General features: G+C 39.9%; 1 protein-coding gene across 7 annotated transcripts in view; it reads left to right on the top strand.

Moving 5' to 3' along the window:
• The window catches only part of dnah5 (dynein axonemal heavy chain 5), a 299,154-nt gene extending 282,318 nt beyond the window's left edge, over nucleotides 1-16,836 (top strand). For all 7 annotated transcript variants that reach the window (XM_062979391.1, XM_062979388.1, XM_062979389.1 and 4 more), the window contains 4 exons: nucleotides 1,898-2,110; nucleotides 3,372-3,524; nucleotides 4,353-4,584; nucleotides 14,597-16,836. In XM_062979391.1, coding sequence (XP_062835461.1) covers nucleotides 1,898-2,110; nucleotides 3,372-3,524; nucleotides 4,353-4,584; nucleotides 14,597-14,748 — 750 coding nt within the window. In that variant the 3' untranslated portion in view covers nucleotides 14,749-16,836. The remainder of the gene's footprint in view (nucleotides 1-1,897; nucleotides 2,111-3,371; nucleotides 3,525-4,352; nucleotides 4,585-14,596) is intronic.
• Nucleotides 16,837-18,143: the final 1,307 nt, after the last annotated feature.

Below are 18,143 nucleotides of genomic sequence, written 5' to 3'. Positions count from 1 at the left end.
TGGCTTGACCTTGGAGTTGGGGGCGGTGATGGCTGACAGGAAGCTCTGGCGTGGCCTAGTCCATGAGGTCATGAAGAGTCAGAAACGACTGCGTGAATGAAGAAGAATACACAAAAAAATATAATTATTCCAACTTACATACAAATCCAACAAGAATAAAGTTACTGTCTTGTTCATAACTTAGTTACTGCCTATAAAAACAAAAGCAAAATGGAAAAGTTCAATTCTGGGTTTGAGAAATATGCATTTTTATGTGTGGGACTGGATTCTGTTTAAATGGTGAATTGCTCCCAACAGAAGTTTCTAAGATAGGAAATCCTTCATTTATTTTTTACTAGTGAAACAGGTGCTCAAGCAATCTGGAGGTATCAAAATACACAGACTGATGGTGCATGCCACCATTGGGGTACCAAAGAATAAATTGTAACAGCAAAATAAGTCAGATTCAAAGCAGAGATAAAAAGGTGGCTCAACTAGACAAAATACCTGGGTTTTTTAAATTTACATGCAATCAAATTCAAATATTCTGAGTATTTATCAGACTACACTTTCAATTCTTTTTTAAAAAAATTAACTCAAATGTTTAGAAAAGGCATTTAAATTATTGTACAGGGAATGGAAGAAGAAGAAGAAGATATTGGTGTCCAAAGGATAGCAAAATTAAGATTTCATACATATCATCTTTGAACTCATTGGTCATCACAATACATACCTTTATTAGTTCATGTCTTGGTCAAATTTGGTAGAAATAGGTAAAGGTAAAGGGTTTCCCCTGACATTGAGTCTAGTCATGTCTGACTCTAGGGGTTGCTGCTTATCTCCATTTCTAAGCCAAAGAGCCAGCGTTGTCCGTAGATGCCTCCAAGGTCATGTGGCTGAAATGACTGCATGGAATGCCATTACCTTCCCACCGGAATGGTACCTATTGATCTACTCACATTTGCATGTTTACGAACTGCTAGGTTGGCAGAAACTGGGGCTGACTGCAGGAACTCTCCTTGCTCTCCAGAGTCGAACTGCCGACCTTTCGGTCAGCAAGTTCAGCAGCTCAGCAGTTTAACCTGCTGCACCATCAGGGGCTCTATGGTGGTAATAATAGAGGTATAGAAATTTGAGCAACTGCAGTTTTCCCCCTCAGTTCAAAGCTGATTAGAATGTCTTCAGCTTTCCTCAAGAGAATTGTGGAAACAGAGAACCTCCAATTCCTAAAGTAGGTGTTGGAATGCTGGATCTTTCCAGATGTTGTAGAAAGTAACTTCCAGTGTTCTTCACCACTGGTTTTGCTACCCAGAGTTGTCTGTATGTCCCTTTGAGTCACCTGCCAGCTTATGGCACCTCATGAATTTCATAGGGTTTCTTCAGAAAGGAATGTTTAAAGGTGGTTTTGCCACTCTCTTCCTCTGTAATATGGCCCAAAGCACCTGATACTAATTGGAAGCCTCCCATCCAAGTGCTAATCTGAAGCTGACCCTGCTTAGTTGCCAGGATCAGGTGGGATCTAATACCTTTGGGATATTTAGGCCTCCTGGGAGTTACAGCTATTGATATCTAGCACGCTATGTGATTCTCATCCCTGCTGTAAAGTAAACACATTGTACACTTCTTCAGTCATGTGTACACATACACACACACACACTCCTTGTCCAAATCAGAGGCAATAAGTGTATCCCTCAGTATTCATATATATTGTAACAAACTTCTTTTATATACTCTTAGTCTTCCCAGAGAAAGAAAAAACCCATCATTCAACTCTACCTGTCTTTTCCATTTGAACAACTGTATCTTCTCAGCCTCTTTTTGCATGATAGAACTTTATGTAAGTTTATCAGTCTAGGAATTTACAGGGCCTGGCAATCTGCAGGTTCTTATATTCATACATTTTCTCTTCTTATTTCAGATAAAGGAGAGGCTTCAGCAGATGGGGCCATTTCAGCCCATGAATATCTTCCTGCGACAGGAAATCGATAGAATGCAGAGGATTATTGCTCTGGTTCGAAACACTTTGACAGATCTAAAGCTTGCCATTGATGGGACTATCATCATGAGTGAGAACTTGAGAGATGCTTTGGATTGTATGTATGATGCAAGAATTCCTGAGCGCTGGAAGAAGGTTGGCACTGTTTCTTTCATGGACGATGGAGGGAGAATACTAGTACCAATTTAACAGGATTTTACACTATAGGTCTGGCATTTGGCATTTGTGTGTCTTGAAATATCTTATAGCTGCCATGTGTTTCAAAATTTCAGATACACACAAACATTGTGTAATTGAAAGCAAGTACTTTTGTAACATTGTGAGCCGCCCCGAGTCCCCACGGGGAGATGGTGGCAGGGTATAAATAAAGTTTTATTATTTATTATTATTCTTTCCCACTATCTGAATGTCATACCACTCTGATAACATTTGTAATTTCTAGACCATATGGAAACGTGTAAGTTGTGGCTGTTTTCTCACACAATTCCTGGCTGATTTAATATGGGAATCTATTGGGAATTATGACAAATGTCATTCATCTTACAAATAGCTTGATTCACCCAATCCACCAGCAATGTTTTCTTATCGTAGCTTAAGTCTAAATGTAATTGAGGTCCACCATGTATTCAACTGCTTCAGAAGAGAGATGGAGGTTCATAGGAATTTGTGTTTCTATGTACAAAGCAAAGGTTTTTAGCCCAGTGTTTGTTTTCTTTGTGAAAGTAGCATTCACCATGCAAGCTTCCTCCTGCAGATAGATGTGGTAATATCAAAATATAATTTTACCACAACAGTGAAGACTTCAAAGTGTTCCTTCAAACACCTGCACCTGTTCTCTGTTTTTCTGTGCTTGTCTAGGATTGGTTGGATCCAGGCCATTTTAGAAGGCCATAAAAGGGGGTGAAGCTATATGTGATACATGGGACACACTAGTCCACCACCTTCTACAATAAGCAGAGGGGCCAGTGTGATTGTGATCCAAATTGACTCACCACACTTTAAATTGCTTTGCTCCCAATGCCTCCAAGTTTTCTTAAGGTGGCACAAAGGCATTTACACCACATTTTGAGGTCATCTGGGTCATATTAAGCCATTTTTTAAAGGAAGATATCAGTAAGTGACATCTGGTCATTACAGATGTTGTAAAAAGATTTTTATTGGGTCTGAAATGGTTGAGGAAGCCAAAATGTAGTAAAAACACCCTCACTGCAAAAGGCTAAATAATGATATGGAGCTGCGACAGGGGTTCTGGTGAGAATGTAAATGCCAACCATGGAGTTAAAATAGCTGTTTTGGTTCAGATGACAGAGTATTCATGTATAAAAAATTTAGGCATTGCAATAAATTCACTGTTGAGTTCTTTACATCATTAAGACAAATATATTTACGTTTCTAGGCCTCTTGGACTTCTAGCACTCTTGGATTCTGGTTTACTGAGCTGCTTGAGAGGAACTGGCAATTTCACTGTTGGATTTTTGAAGGGCGACCAAACTGCTTTTGGATGACAGGGTTCTTCAACCCTCAAGGATTTTTAACTGCAATGAGACAGGTTAAAGACTGCTTTTTAAACATTGCTATGTAGATCGTAGAGGAGATAGTATCTGCTCGTGTCTACTGCAAATTTGAGTAGCCCTTGCCATCTTGAGACAGTTTAAGTTCTGTGTGATTTAGCTCTGACTTTGGCATTCACACTACTGATACCCCTTTTTTCTTTGTAACTCAGGATGTAATATTTCTGATCCTTCCTTTTCTCTGGTAGAGGATTAGGGAGAGTTAGTCCTGTTAATTTTGTTTATTTAAAATTGTCCATTTTATTCAGGGATTTCACTCTTCTTATCAAGAGTTTTGCAGTGTGAAGCTTACTTTTTAAAGGTTCCCAGAATAATTAACTATTGTTCAGGGAATTACAATAAATCTTAAATTCTGACTTATTCTCTCCCTTGACTTTCACAGTCAGAAGCTTTTTAATGAGCTATTATCTGAGTGGAAGCCTTGGTCTTGGTCTACCTATAAAAACTGTCACCTTTACAGAGCTTTGCATCTTACTCCCCTGAAATACTTCCATGTAGTCTACCCTTATCTCTTAATCTTGATGTGAGAAGTTTATTTAATCCCCTTATTTATACAGTATCATTCCTCCACTGCCTCGTCTTCCTCCTCTTTCCTGTAGCAAAACGTAGGAAATGTGGGACTGAAACTTTATGCCCTATTTTCCCCAAATCTAGTGAGAAACATCAGAGGCTACCAAGAAAGCAAGAAAAAAATGTGACAGTCATTGTTCTCCTTGCAGAAATTATAGAACTTGAGAAGTAATGTAATGACTCTTCACTTGTTGAAATTCCAGTTGACAAAACTTAGCTCATGTATTGCTTCACAGGAGATAACCCGGGCGAACAAGGGATGGGCATTGGACAGTGTAGTTCTGTGTAATGAGGTAACAAAGTGGATGAAAGATGACATTACAATTCCTCCTTCGGAAGGCGTCTATGTATATGGCCTCTACCTGGAAGGAGCTGGCTGGGATAAAAGAAATATGAAACTCATAGAGTCGAAGCCTAAGGTGCTTTTTGAACCAATGCCTGTGATAAGAATATATGCAGAAAACAACAGTAAGTATTGAGCAGTTTGTGATTAGGATGTATTTGTTGACCTACTGACATCTAGTAACTATTCTACTGTAGTTGTTGTGATGTTGTCTACCATCACATAGACACCATCACAACATACAAAGCTTCATGTATGTTCACAGTGTGATGGAGCTATCATGTGGCTGTTGTTGTCAACCAATGAGGATCAGGTTAGATGCTGCCATGACTGCAATGCAGCCCACTGAAATGCCTTTTTTGTGATAGTGATCTACGCAGAAGTTGTGTAATGAATCCTGGGCTCCTGTCATTCACCTTGTCCTCTCTCCATAAAATCCCTCCCTTAATTGGGTACTTGGGCTTCAAAGTGACCCTATTTGGACCAATGAATGTGTTTTTCTGTGGGTTCACTGTGCTGAGACAATGAAAAGATACCAAATACAAGAGGGAAACTAGGGAGGATGCTTTCTTGTCTACAGAAATATGGTTTTACTGTACAAATTATTTTTCCTTCAGGGACACTTTTAGTTCCAGGCAGCTTGAGGTTTGGGAATTTCACTTCTGTTGCAAAAGATTTCAAAATACATCTTTTGTTCCTGTTGGAATAATTCTCATACCATCTGGTTCTGGGCTCATAATCAGTAATGCAGAATACAAATCCCACTCTGTGTATTGAAATGGAGCTCAAGCTGCCCAGTGGGTGTACTTTTTCTCTCATACAGTGGTAGTTTGGTCATCTGTTTACTACTGCCAAGGGGAAATGAGAATTTCAGTATATTAGAACTGGGAGCAATAGTAAGATAATCATTTTGGTTTGCAAAGCAGAGAGAATGTCACTTTTATATTGCCCTTTAAACCAGTGGTGAGTCAGATATGGCTTCTTACAGGTGCTACGTACATCACTGAAGTACCACTCTTCTTACCTGCTTTCCAAACAAAGTCTATCTCCTGTCAGTCCATCCAATAGCTGTTTTGGTGGGTTGGCAGGGGCTCAGTTCTGCTGGGAAAGAGATTGCATGAGGACAGTTTTCATTGCATGCCTTCTTTTGGAGCAGAGCCCAACGTGCTAAGAAAGGAAGCCTTTTTCACCTCTCAGTGATCCTGGAAATGCTAGCAAATCTCACTATTACTTTGATAATTCTGTTTGCTGAGTGAAAGTTTTCCTTTTGGGCCAACTGTAGCTATTGAGCAATATATCTAGGACCAGGATGAAGTTTTAGGCTCAGTCCAAGATTCTGCTGTAGGTCACTGGGATGGGAGTGGAATTGAAGTCTACTATCAACCCAGTGCTCTGGCTTCAGTGTAGGTCCCCCTGGTCATTTTGGGGTTGAAACGTAAAAAGGGGCTCATGTAACTTTCATGGTTATGCAGAAGAGAAAATTTCAGGACATGTAAGCATGTTGATGTTGTTTTTCTAATTTATGGCAACCATAAGGTGAACATGGTTGAATAAGGTTTCTGGGGTGTGTGACTCGCCCAAGATCACCCAGTGGATTTCCATGGTTAAACGGGGAATTGAATCTTGTCCAATGCTCAAACCACTACACCATTTGAGGCACAGAAGCCCTGGTCAGCTAAATACAATTAATGGGCATCACTTATAAAACCAGAGGCTACACTGCTTGGCTGTATTTCAATTAATACGAGTAGTGTGGATCATAGAATAACATTAGTTTAGGTGGGTACAATCAGTACTGTATGGCATCCTGTCCACTCTGCTATCTTGTTCATTGTTACATGTACTTTGGTCAATTACATTTTATTTCTTTTTATTTTATTTATTGGTTATTTGATTTATGGCAGTTGCATTTATTTAATGTTATCACTTGTTTAATTAACTGTCTGGCTGACCTTCTTTTCATCCAATAAGCTCCAGACAATACACATAGCTCTCACCCTTCCATACAACAACCTTATAGAGCAAGTCAGAATGACAGTGACTGACCCAAGGTCACTTAATGAATTTCATAAATAGGGAATACTTCTCTTCTGTGATCTCAAACATGTGTAACTTGGTAGAAGAATTCATCTTAGTGTTAAAATACCCTAGCATACTTATTTATATTACAATAGGTTCACGTATTACATGAGCAATATATTCTGGGCCGCTTTTTGTAATCTGGAACTATTTTTATTACCTGAAATGCCTTTGTTTTCCAGCCAAAGCATACCATAGAGCTGCTCTGGAGAATAAAGAAAATCATAAAGAAGTATTTTCTCTAGTCCTCGAGCTTGATTCTATGGCCAATGTCCAGCCAGCAAACGTCCCAGAAGAAGTTGACTGTAGCATTGGAGGCCTAAATAGAACACTTTCCTATGTATTGCTAGGTCTTCCAGAGCAATTCTGAGTTTTTCAAAGTGTGTATAAAAAAAAACCACATTCAGTGAGCTTGCATAATAAGCAGCCTTTTTGTGCATTTTAGATGCCACTTGTCTGTTTTTAAGTTTAAAATGAAAGGTTGTTGCAGAAGAGGTAAGACTTGATGACAAAAATAATTATTAAACAATTTTGATTTTAATAGTCCAAATGAAGTGCCTTGTCTCCCTTTCAGAGCATGAAAAAAGTTAGATTTTAGGACTACAGCTACCAGAATTTTCTACCCTCATGGCTGTCATCCATGTGTGTTCAGGGGTCTGGAGGCTGCAGGCTCGTTTGATAGTCTGTGTGTTAGAATGAGAGGGGACTTGTGATCAATAGTCCAAGAAAGCTATTGCACATTCGTCTGCTCTTAAGTTCTGGTTTACCGAACATCACTTTCCAATACAGGCAGTCCCCCAAGTTACAAACAAGATAGGTTCTGCAGGTTGTTCTTAAGTTGAATTTGTTTGTAAGTTGGAACAAAAACATTTTTTTAAGTGTAACTCCAGCCAAATATATACATTTTTAGCTTTGGATAGTATACTTAACACCCTGCTGTGTTGGTTTTGCTATCTGTGCTTTGTTCAGAAGATTTCACCTCACCTTCCATCCCTGTGATAATTGTATTTTGAAAAATTTGGCTTGTTGAGGAAACAAGGATTGGTGATAAAGCTTCACTTGAAACACCTTTCCCCCGTGATAACTTTTTCAGGAGTGAATTTCCCTCACGAGTGATAGATTTCTCTCACCCCCTTTTTAACTATTAGTCATTTGTAAGTCGGATGTTTGTAACTCAGGAACTGCCTGTAAATAGAATGTGGTTACAAATAATGAATGCTTACATATGTTTAGATGCTGAGGCTTTCTGCAGAAGTCTTAGTCATCTAATAAGAGCTAGGAATATGAAGTGAGTATTAAAAAAACTTCATAGTAAGCCGCCCTGAGTCCCCTTTGGGGAGACAGAGGCGGGGTATAAAAATAAAGTTATTATTATTATTATTATTATTATTATAGTACTCTAAAGGAAAATCAGCTGTTCAGAAAAAAGGAAAGTCTACTTAGTTTTCTTTTCACTACCATAAGTATTTTATGGACTCCTTGTTAAAAAAGAAAGAAAATTCCAGGCAGCTTCAAACTAACGTTTTTCTCTTGGAAGAGTCCAAAGTTTTAGCAAGTGCTTGGGAGGCTGCAAGTTGTAACAGGGCACACTGGTGCTCATATTGACAGCTGAATGTGTGGAGTTTGGATTTGCTTGAGTAAGCAAGTCAAAAGATTGAAAGAGCAACTTGAGAAGTGAAAAGTAGGACCTCTGGGGTCCACAAAGGCGGGAAGCAGCTGTCAAATTGGATTGCAGGCTGGAGAGACAGACACCTAAAGCCCAGCCTGTTCTGATTTGTGGCGTTCAGCATGTGCTGTTCTCTGAAAGCAGTCAGCCTTGTTTAAGAAATAAAATCCCCCATGGAATAAACATAAAAACCGTGAAGGGCAAAAAAATCTCCTGATCCATAATCCTGCTTTTATTTTTGGCTCAGTCATAGAATCATAGAATTGTAGAGTTGGAAGAGACCCCATGGGCCATCCAGTCCAACCCCCTGCCAAGTAGCAGGAAATTGCATTCAAAGCACCCCGACAGATGGCCATCCAGCCTCTGCTTAAAAGCCTCCAAAGAAGGAACCTCCACCACACTCCGGGGCAGAGAGTACCACTGCTGAACAGCTCTCACAGTGAGGAAGTTCTTCCTGATGTTCAGGTGGAATCTCCTTTCCTGTAGTTTGAAGCCATTGTCTGCAGAGCAGCAGAAAACAAGCTTGCTCCCTCCTCCCTATGACTTCCCTTCACGTATTTGTACATGGCTATCATGTCTCCTTTCAGCCTTCTCATCTGCAGGCTAAACATGCCCAGTTCTTTAAGCTGCTCCTCATAGGGCTTGTTCTCCAGACCCTTGATCATTTTAGTTGCCCTCCTCTGGATGCTTTCCAGCTTGTCAACATCTCCCTTCAATTGCGGTGCCCAGAATTGGATGCAGTAGTCCAGGTGTGGTCTGACCAAGGCAGAATAAGAGGGGTAGCATGACTTCCCTGGATCTAGATGCTATACCCCTATTTATGCAGGCCAGAATCCCATTGGCTTTTTTAGCAGCCACATCACATTGTAGGCTCATGTTTAACTTGTTGTCCACGAGGACTCCAAGATCTTTTTCACACGTACTGCTGTCGAGCCAGGCATCCCTCATTCTGTATCTTTGCATTCCATTTTTTTCTGCCTAAGTGAAGTATCTTACATTTGTCCCTGTTGAACTTCATTTTGTTAGTTTCGGCCCACCTTTCTAGTCTGTTAAGATCGTTTTGAATTTTGCTTCTGTCTTCTGGAGTGTTAGCTATCCCTCCCAGTTTGGTGTCGTCTGCAAACTTGATGATCGTGCCTTCTAACCCTTTGTCTAAGTCCTTAATAAAGATGTTGAACAGAACCAGGCCCAGGACGGAACCCTGCGGCACTCCACTTGTCACTTCTTTCCAAGATGAAGAAGACGCATTGGTGAGCACCCTTTGGGTTTGTTTGTGTAGCCAACTACAGATCCACCTAACCGTAGTTTTGTCTAGCCCACATTTTACTAGTTTGTTTGCCAGAAGGTTGTGGGGGACTTTGTCGAAGGCCTTACTGAAATCCAGGTACGCTACATCCACAGCGTTCCCTGTATCGACTCAACTCGTAACTCTATCGAAAAAAGAGATCAGATTAGTCTGGCATGACTTGTTTTTGGTAAATCCGTGTTGGCTATTATCAATGACCGCATTTGTTTCTAAATGTTCGCAGACCACTTCCTTAATGATCTTTTCCAGAATCTTGCCTGGTATTGACATGAGGCTGACCGGATGGTAATTGTTTGGGTCGTTCTTTTTTCCCTTCTTGAAGATAGGGACCACATTCGCCCTCCTCCAATCTGCTGGGACTTCTCCCATTCTCCAAGAACTCTAGAAGATAATTGCCAGTGGTTCTGAAATAACCTCAGCTAGTTCCTTCAATACTCTTGGATGTAGCTGATCTGGCCTTGGGGACTTGAATTCATTTAGAGGGGCCAGGTGTTCCTGGACAACTTGTTTCTCTATTTGGGGTTGGATTTCCCCTAATCCATCATCCATTTCATGTTGCTGAGATTGAAGATGGCTTTCTTTTTGTGAGAAGACCGAGGCAAAGAAGGCATTACGTAGTTCTGCCTTTTCCCTGTACCTTGTCACCATCACCCCATCTTCTCCTCGCAGAGGCCCTATCGCCTCCTTGTCCTTCCTTTTTCTACCAACGTAGGCAAAAAAGCCTTTTTTGTTGTTTTTAATGTCCCTGGCAAGCCTGAGCTCATTTTGCGCTTTAGCCTTGTGAACCTTTTCCCTACAGGAGTGGGCTATACATTTGAATTCTTCTTTGGTGATTTCTCCCCTTTTCCACTTCTTGTGCATATCTCTTTTGAGTCTTAGCCCGGTTAGTTCTTTGGACATCCATTCTGGCTTCTTCGCACATGTCTTATTTTTTTTCTTTGTTATCACTGTTTGCATTTGCCCCTTGAGTATTTCACTTTTTAAAAACTCCCATCCATCCTTAACTCCCTTGTCTTTTAATATTGGCGTCCATGGAATGCCGCTCAGTAATTCCTTCATTTTTTGGAAGTCAGCTCTCTTAAAGTCCAGAATGCGTGTTTGACTTGTCTTTGTTTCAGCCTTCCTTTGTATGGCAAACTGCAGGAGCACATGGTCACTTGCCCCTAAGGATCCAACCACTTCGACTGTATTGATCAGGTCTTCCACATTTGTTAAGATTAGATCAAGAGTAGCCCATCCCCTTGTTGCCTCTTCTACCTTCTGGACCATAAAATTGTCTGCAAGGCATGTGAGGAATTTTTTGGACTTCGTACTCTTGGCCTAGTTTGCTCTCCAGCAGATATCGGGATAGTTGAAATCGCCCATGACTACTATATCTCTTCTTTGTGTTTGGTTGGCTGTTGACAGAAGGCTTCATCAAGTCCTTCATCCTGACTCGGAGGTCTGTAGTCGACACCCACAACAAGATCTTTTTGAGTCCTGGTTCCCTTGATTCTTATCCAGATGCTTTCAAGCTGGTTTTCCGGATTACAGTCTTGCATTTCTTCTGCAACGTAACTGTTTTTGACATATAAAGCTACTTCCCCTCCTCTCCCCTTTGTTATATTTCTGTAAAAGAGGTTACAGCCCTCAATGGCTACATTCCAGTGATGGGAGTCATCCCACCAGGTTTCAGTGATGCCTATGACATCATACATGTGGTGCTGTGATAAAAGTTGGAGTTTGTCCTGCTTATTTCCCATGCTCTGTGCATTAGTGTAAAGACATGTAAGCCCCTGTGTGTCACGCCCAAGGCAACGGAGCACTAAGAACCAAACACAGAGACCAAAAACAATCTAATATTTTTATTAAGGATATATTAAAGTAGAATAAAAACAAGTAGAAAATGTAGTCCAGCAATAGACCTTTCAGAGAAGGTCAAATATAGTCCAGAAATATATTGTTCAATATATAATATTAGAGTTCAAAGTTATAATCCCAAAACCGAAACACACTCTACTTCCAGGCCGTAGAGTGGGGAAAACGTCCAAAGTATTTCTAAGGTTCAAAGCAAGTCCAAAGCAAGAACTGGAGACAAGGCTAGATACTTGAAACAAAATCCAAGGCTGGAAACACGACGAGATAGTTCATGAAAACTTGACAAAACAAGGCAAGGCAAGGCAAGGAAACTGGAGTTGCAGACTTAAAACGCAGTCCACACTAGGCTGGAACCGAGGTTAATCCTGAAGCTGAACTGTTGACTCCGCACGGATCCCCCTATGTGGGGAACTTTTATGTTCTTCAATCTTCCTGCAAAGCAGGTGTCCAGAACTTCCTTTCCCAAGGGAAAGAGAAGTGAAACACATCTTTCTGCAGCTGCGTTCCTCCCTGCAAATTCCCAAGAGAAACTTAGCTAATTAGCGTCTTGTTTGGCTGCTAATCTGAGGCTTCTCCTTGATAGTTCTTTCTGGCCCCGACTCGCAGTATAGAATTCCTTTCTCATGAAGGGAGGAGAGGAACTGGGAGAAACTTGTTCAAGGTCCGTTTGGCTAGAATCATCAACAACAGGCATCTGGAAGAAATCCGTCTCCTGCTGAGACGGCAGAAAACCCATGTTTTCGTCATCATTATTCATGATGGCGCTAGGGTCAGAACTCTGAGGCCCATGAGACATCACACTGTGACCTTCCCCCGAGCTGTTTATTTGGGATTATTGTTGAAGTTTTATGGTTGAAGCTGCTTGCTTAGTTGAGAATCCCATTGTGAGAGGAGAGCAATATAATAATCTGTCATACATGTCCTTCAGGTAGATGAGATGTTAGTGCAGTGGCATGCCTGTTGCAGGTATTGCTGGGGGTTTATGTGGGTTCTCCTGGTTAAAATGGGCTATTAGTTTTCAGACACAGTTCCAAGACATCCCCCCCCCCCGATGGCTATACTAATGGGCAAATCCTAAAGGTCTTCATCACTAGGGTTGTGTACATATTCGATTAGACTGGAATTGATTCGTAAAATTTGGTGATTCTTTTTCTAAATCCCCAAAAATAGGAAGGTGTGTGGGGGCGGGGGGGGGGGGGAGCTAGAAGGCCGGCTGGAAAAATCAACAGTAGCCTAATCTTCTGACTACAGAGATGGTTAACTGTATTCTCCCTGAAGTAGAGGTCTGCCGCAAGGGCTCCTGGAGATATGGGGTTTGTATCTGAAGCAGCATCTATTTTCTTCCCGCAGCAGCATCTTCCATTCTGGAAAACTTCCATGGCCCCTTTTCCAGAGGGGGCCCTGCTGGGAACTCACTTTCCCAGCAGCACTTGGAAGGGGTGAGCATTGAAAAGTGTCTCCTCTAGGGGCATGATAGGAATTGAAGTCAGTCACACACCAACCTGGGTTTTGCCAGCACATTGCAAGAGAGATCCTGCAGAGGCGAGGGCATTGCAAATCCAGGCTCCCTCCACTTCTGTAAACCGATTTAAGAGCAGGGAAGAGGAAGTGGTTTGCAAGGGAGATCCTGCGGAGGTGAGAGCATTGCAAATCCAGGCTCTCTTTTCTGCAAGCCAGTTTAACTCCCTGCAGAGGCGTGGGCATTGCAAATGCAGGTTCCCTCTTTTGCAAGCAGGTTTAAGAGCCCCATAGAAACCAACCACTCCAGAATGGGAAGGGGATTTCTCTCCTGAATAGCAACGGTTGGTTGAATTAAAACAATTTCTCATATATCCAAAGGTTATCTGAAGATATATCGAGGCATGGGCACCAATGATTTGAATTGGAAGGATAATTCAGAAGCACCAAACCACTTCAGAAGCCAGTTCAATATTAATACAATTAACGAATTGCCTAATACACACATATAAATCTAGAAATGTTAGTTTTAAAATTAATGGAAAAAACATATTCCTGCATCAATATGAACACTGTGCCTTACCTCTTATCACAAAGGAACAATGCTCTTCTCTGAGTAGAGTGCAAAAAAAGCAAGAGCTTATTCCATCCTGGGAGAACCTAAAAGAAGCATTGTTTCTCCTCTTCCTGCCATGATTCCACTTGGGCATTTTAGAGTATCTGGACAGAGAGTTGGCCTTCTGAGGCAATATTGGTGACCCCCAACTTATTCATGGGCCATATCAAAATCCATAATTTTGGTCCCCAAACCTGCCCTTGACTTATACATAAATATTCACAGTAGGCATGCTAAACTTGCTGAAGTCAACTATGGCAAATTCTGTATACTTCAACTGAAATGTGTCTTAACTGGTCCAAAATTGCATATTCACAACAAGTTTGGTTTTTGATGTGGTCTTGAATATATTTCATTAATTCTCAGGCACACAGTGTCCTTGGTTTACAATCTACATAAGTAGCAGTTTTAAACACCTTCACTATACATTTATTAGACTAATTTCACACCACAGTGGAAGGCACATAATTTTATTCTGTCTATTTTATCTGGGACCAACACAAATGCCATCTGCTTCCAATACCTAGGTCAGAGGTAAGCAACCTCAGTGATAGATTTGCTTTTTGTTTCTAGAATTTAGATTTTTTTCAGCAAAAGTGGAGGATGAAATTAACCAACTCATAATTCATGGAATTGAGAACCTCCAAGCATAGTAGAAACTCTCCCCTTCAGAGTCTTCCTTTCTTACAAGAGAAAAGAGATAGTGAAATAGAACAGGGCTTAGAACAATGGTAGCAGGAGGTTCCCATATGAACTGGGCAGTGAATCTTTACCAGATTTTAATCTAGGCTTTAAAGGAGCTCTCTTCCTAAATAGGTCTGATATCACAAATAGCTTCTTTAATGCTATCCAAAATCCTAACATGAATTCACCCCCCCCCCCTCACTGAGTTGGGATCTAGAAGCCACTATGAGCTTAGACTATATCCTGTTTGTTAGATAACAAATGCTTAAGTAGGGCTTTAGGTGAGCTAGAATTTAATATGTCACACATCAAAGTCCTGGGCTTTTATCATATCTTATATTTGCATTTCTATTTCAGTTCTAGTTATCTGCTGTAAAATCATTTTTAAATTGTATTTGTCTTCTTTGAGAAGGTGCTCTGGTTGTTCATAGCCTTGTAACAATGGAGGATTTTCATTTTCCCCCTTCCTAGCTGCAAAAGATCCATGGCTGTACTCGTGTCCAATCTACAAGAAACCAGTTCGGACAGATCTGAATTACATTGCTGCGGTGGACCTAAGGACCACACAGTCTCCTGAACACTGGATATTGCGTGGAGTTGCCCTACTTTGTGATGTCAAATAAAGTTTGGAAAATATATCCATGTTATTTTAAGGTTTTTAGAATAGAGGCCTTCTGCTTTGCAACTTTCACTTTACCAAGAACTAGATAGGTAGCTAATAACAGAAATGTTTGGGGTGTGTTTAAATAATCTGAAAAGTATCCCAATTGCTTGACTTCCTCTCAAAATTTTAACAGGCTAAAAGCACAGAAAAATCAGAATTTTCAGGAATAGAAAAGCTCTTGAACACATACTCTCATTTATCTGTAGATAATTTCTTTTTTGTTTTTCCTGATTGAATTGTGCTTTAAGAGGCTGAGAATTGACAGGCAAACATTAGCTGTCACCATGACCTTCCAGTGTAACAAATTCGTGGCAATTTCTGTAGAAAGAAAAAATAGAGGGAGAATGTAAACTAGAATGTACAATCTTCCATACAAAATGTAGGTTTTCTCCTTATAGATATGACAGTTTTAAATGACTAGCTTTCATGAATTAATACAGTTTTTCCCCTGCTTGAAATTAATTAGCTGTGATTCAAAGAGAACCGTAGGTGTAGAAGACCTTTTGAAATCTGTAGACTATCCACCCTTCCTCATTCAATTTTGATGAATGATATTCAGGTGAACATGTTACCAAAGTTATCCAAGGTACCAAAAGGGAAAGGAAACACATTCCTATCATTTTGTGTTGTTTTATTTCCATCTGTTTCCATTTCATTTCTGTCTTGCAAGCTCTCCTTTCATTTAAAAAAACTCTTCTAACAAATACAGTTAACATTTCAAGTTTGGAGAAAAATGTGGATCATGCCAGCCAATTCTGTTCTGTCACACTTCATGTCAAGTCCTATTTCTCAGTTGTTGTAAGCTGCTAGATAGATATCTAGAATTCATTTAAAAGCAGCCTGGCTTAATCCTAGTAAAAGAAAAATCCAAATTCTAAATATGTTTTCATTATATATCCATATATGTAAACAGTAAGTGCTTGACTTAAAGGCCATTTAAATATACACTATTATTGCCTTTAAGTGTTTCACAACTCTGAATTTCATTCTTAAAACAAACAAACTAATGTCCAGCCTTAACTTTTCTGCATACATGAGGCCCTAGGTTCAGTCTTTGATATTTCTAGTTAAAATCAGTTTTGGGTAGCATAGCTAAGAAAGCCTTCTGCTTGGGACTTTGGAGGCCTACTACTAGTCAGTTTGCAAGTCTGGGCAGATGGACCATTGGTCTGGCTTAGTATAAGGCAGGTTAATATGGAAAGATTCAAAATGTATGGATATACCAGAAACCAAACTGAGAAGGGCAAGTCTCCTAGGTCTACCAGAGTGCTTTATCCTACAGAAAGTGCCTTGTCTTTCTCAATTACCATGCAAATCACCATCACCTAATTTTCTCTCTGATATTTGATACTCTTCCTCTAGTTATTTCTCTGTGCTCACAAGACTAAATCCAATTCTTATTCCTAACTAGAATAAAGCAATGTATTAGTGGGATTTGATTCATTCTGGTTGGTTCTAGCAATTAAGTATAAGTCAAATTCATTACTGGTTTATATATTTTAAAGAAAATAAACATTGTACATTAATTAAGTACACCAAAATGTGTCTGATTGAGAATCCCTTACTTGTTGCTAAATATAACATTTCTGAAGCGAGGGCCCTGTATTGGTTGTTGAACTTTGGAGACATTGACTTAAGATGATCATCTTAAATTCAGTTCCATATATGGAGTAGACAGGAGGCCTGTCTGGCTTGGCCTTTCCTGCTAATATAAGATCTAAATAGAGAGTGAAATGAAAGTGGACCCATCCTGATGAATTCATCATTGTAATGGATAATGCTGCATTTAGTAGATATTTTCACATCCTAGAAAAAATTGCAACAGGCGAAACATAAAGAACCATGCTGGCTCATTGCTGCTGGGAGCTGTAGCCTAAAAAGATAAAGTTTCCAAGCTGGTGGTAGAGATTTTGCTTCTTCTATGAATTCTTTGTAAGCAATCTACCCTTTTTCACAGATACCTTTGAACAAATTATATTGAATTGCATTTTTGTTACATGATCTAAGGGTAATTCTTCATGTTATTAAAAATGAATGCTGAAATCGACTTTGATGAGTGGTTGTAGTTTGTGTGTTGATAATGATCAACATCAAATAACATCATTCGGATAAACAACACACTTGCAGACATTAGAAGTATTAAGTAGAATGCAGATCTCTTTAATTAAAAATACAATAATAAACTTGAAGAGGAATTTAGTTTATTCTAGTAATATATGCTGTTGGGTTGCATTGGTAAAAAGGTAAAGGTTTCCCCTGACGTTAAGTCCAGTCAGGTCTGACTCTGGGGGTTGGTGCTCATCTCCATTTCTAAGCCGAAGAGCCGGCGTTGTCTGTAGACACCTCCAAGGTCATGTGGCCAGCATGTCTGCATGGAGCGCCGTTACCTTCCCACCAGAGTGGTACCTATTGATCTACTACTCACATTGGCATGTTTTTGAACTGCTAGGTTGGCAGAAGCTGGAGCAACAGCGGGCGCTCACTCCGCTCTCAGGATTTGAACCTGGGACCTTTCGGTCTACAAGTTCAGCAGCTCAGTGCTTTAACACACTTCACCAACAGTAAACAGGAACATATTCTGCTCAGAGGCCATGTCAACTCTGGAATTTTGAGAGTTGTAGTCCAAAATGTAAAATTCTGAAATTCTCAAAAAATGCAGTAGTAGCCACAGAACTAAAAGAACTAACATACATCCAAATAGTGGCCCTCCAAGAGTTTGATGAATCAGTTTGTTTCTTAATAGAAGAAGACATAAAATGATGTGTTGAACCTAGACATTCATTGTACTCATACAGTAGTACTTCCTTGGGCTTCATTGTTACATGTTATAGAGGTCTCACAAGTGAGTGTTTAAAAGGAACAAGTGGCAAAAAATATCCTAAATACAGAAGGCTCTACTTGAACAAACTCACAAGGTCTTTCAATACCTTTCTTGTTTTCCCTGTAGACTAGCAAAGAAAAGAATTCTTTGTACTACTTTGATCCTGCTATGGGAGTTAATTTCGTAATTAATTAAAGTTTTGGTTGCTGTGACTAGTCCTGCAGGAAGGAAAGAAGAAGACATTTCAGAGCCAATTACAGTTTTGCTAAATTCAACTCTCTTGTGCTTCTTGAAAGTATTTTGCTCATCAAACACTGGGATCAAATAATAATGTCCAATTTGGTCATTATTTTTTAAAAACCTGGTGAGTAATGTTTGACAATGATTTAAGATAAAATGTAGTATTATCATTGACCTTGATACCGAATGGTTAACACTGCCTTATCTTATCACCTATTTCAACATAAATTAGACAAGTATCCAATAGGGATGTGAACATCTTTCAGTTCTGGTTAAAATTTCCCTGAATCCAG

Source organism: Anolis carolinensis, chromosome 4, assembly GCF_035594765.1.
Source record: "Anolis carolinensis isolate JA03-04 chromosome 4, rAnoCar3.1.pri, whole genome shotgun sequence".
In the NCBI taxonomy this organism is placed as follows: domain Eukaryota; kingdom Metazoa; phylum Chordata; class Lepidosauria; order Squamata; family Dactyloidae; genus Anolis; species Anolis carolinensis.
Note: the sequence above shows the minus strand (reverse complement) of the source record. Positions and strands in the feature narration are given on the sequence as shown.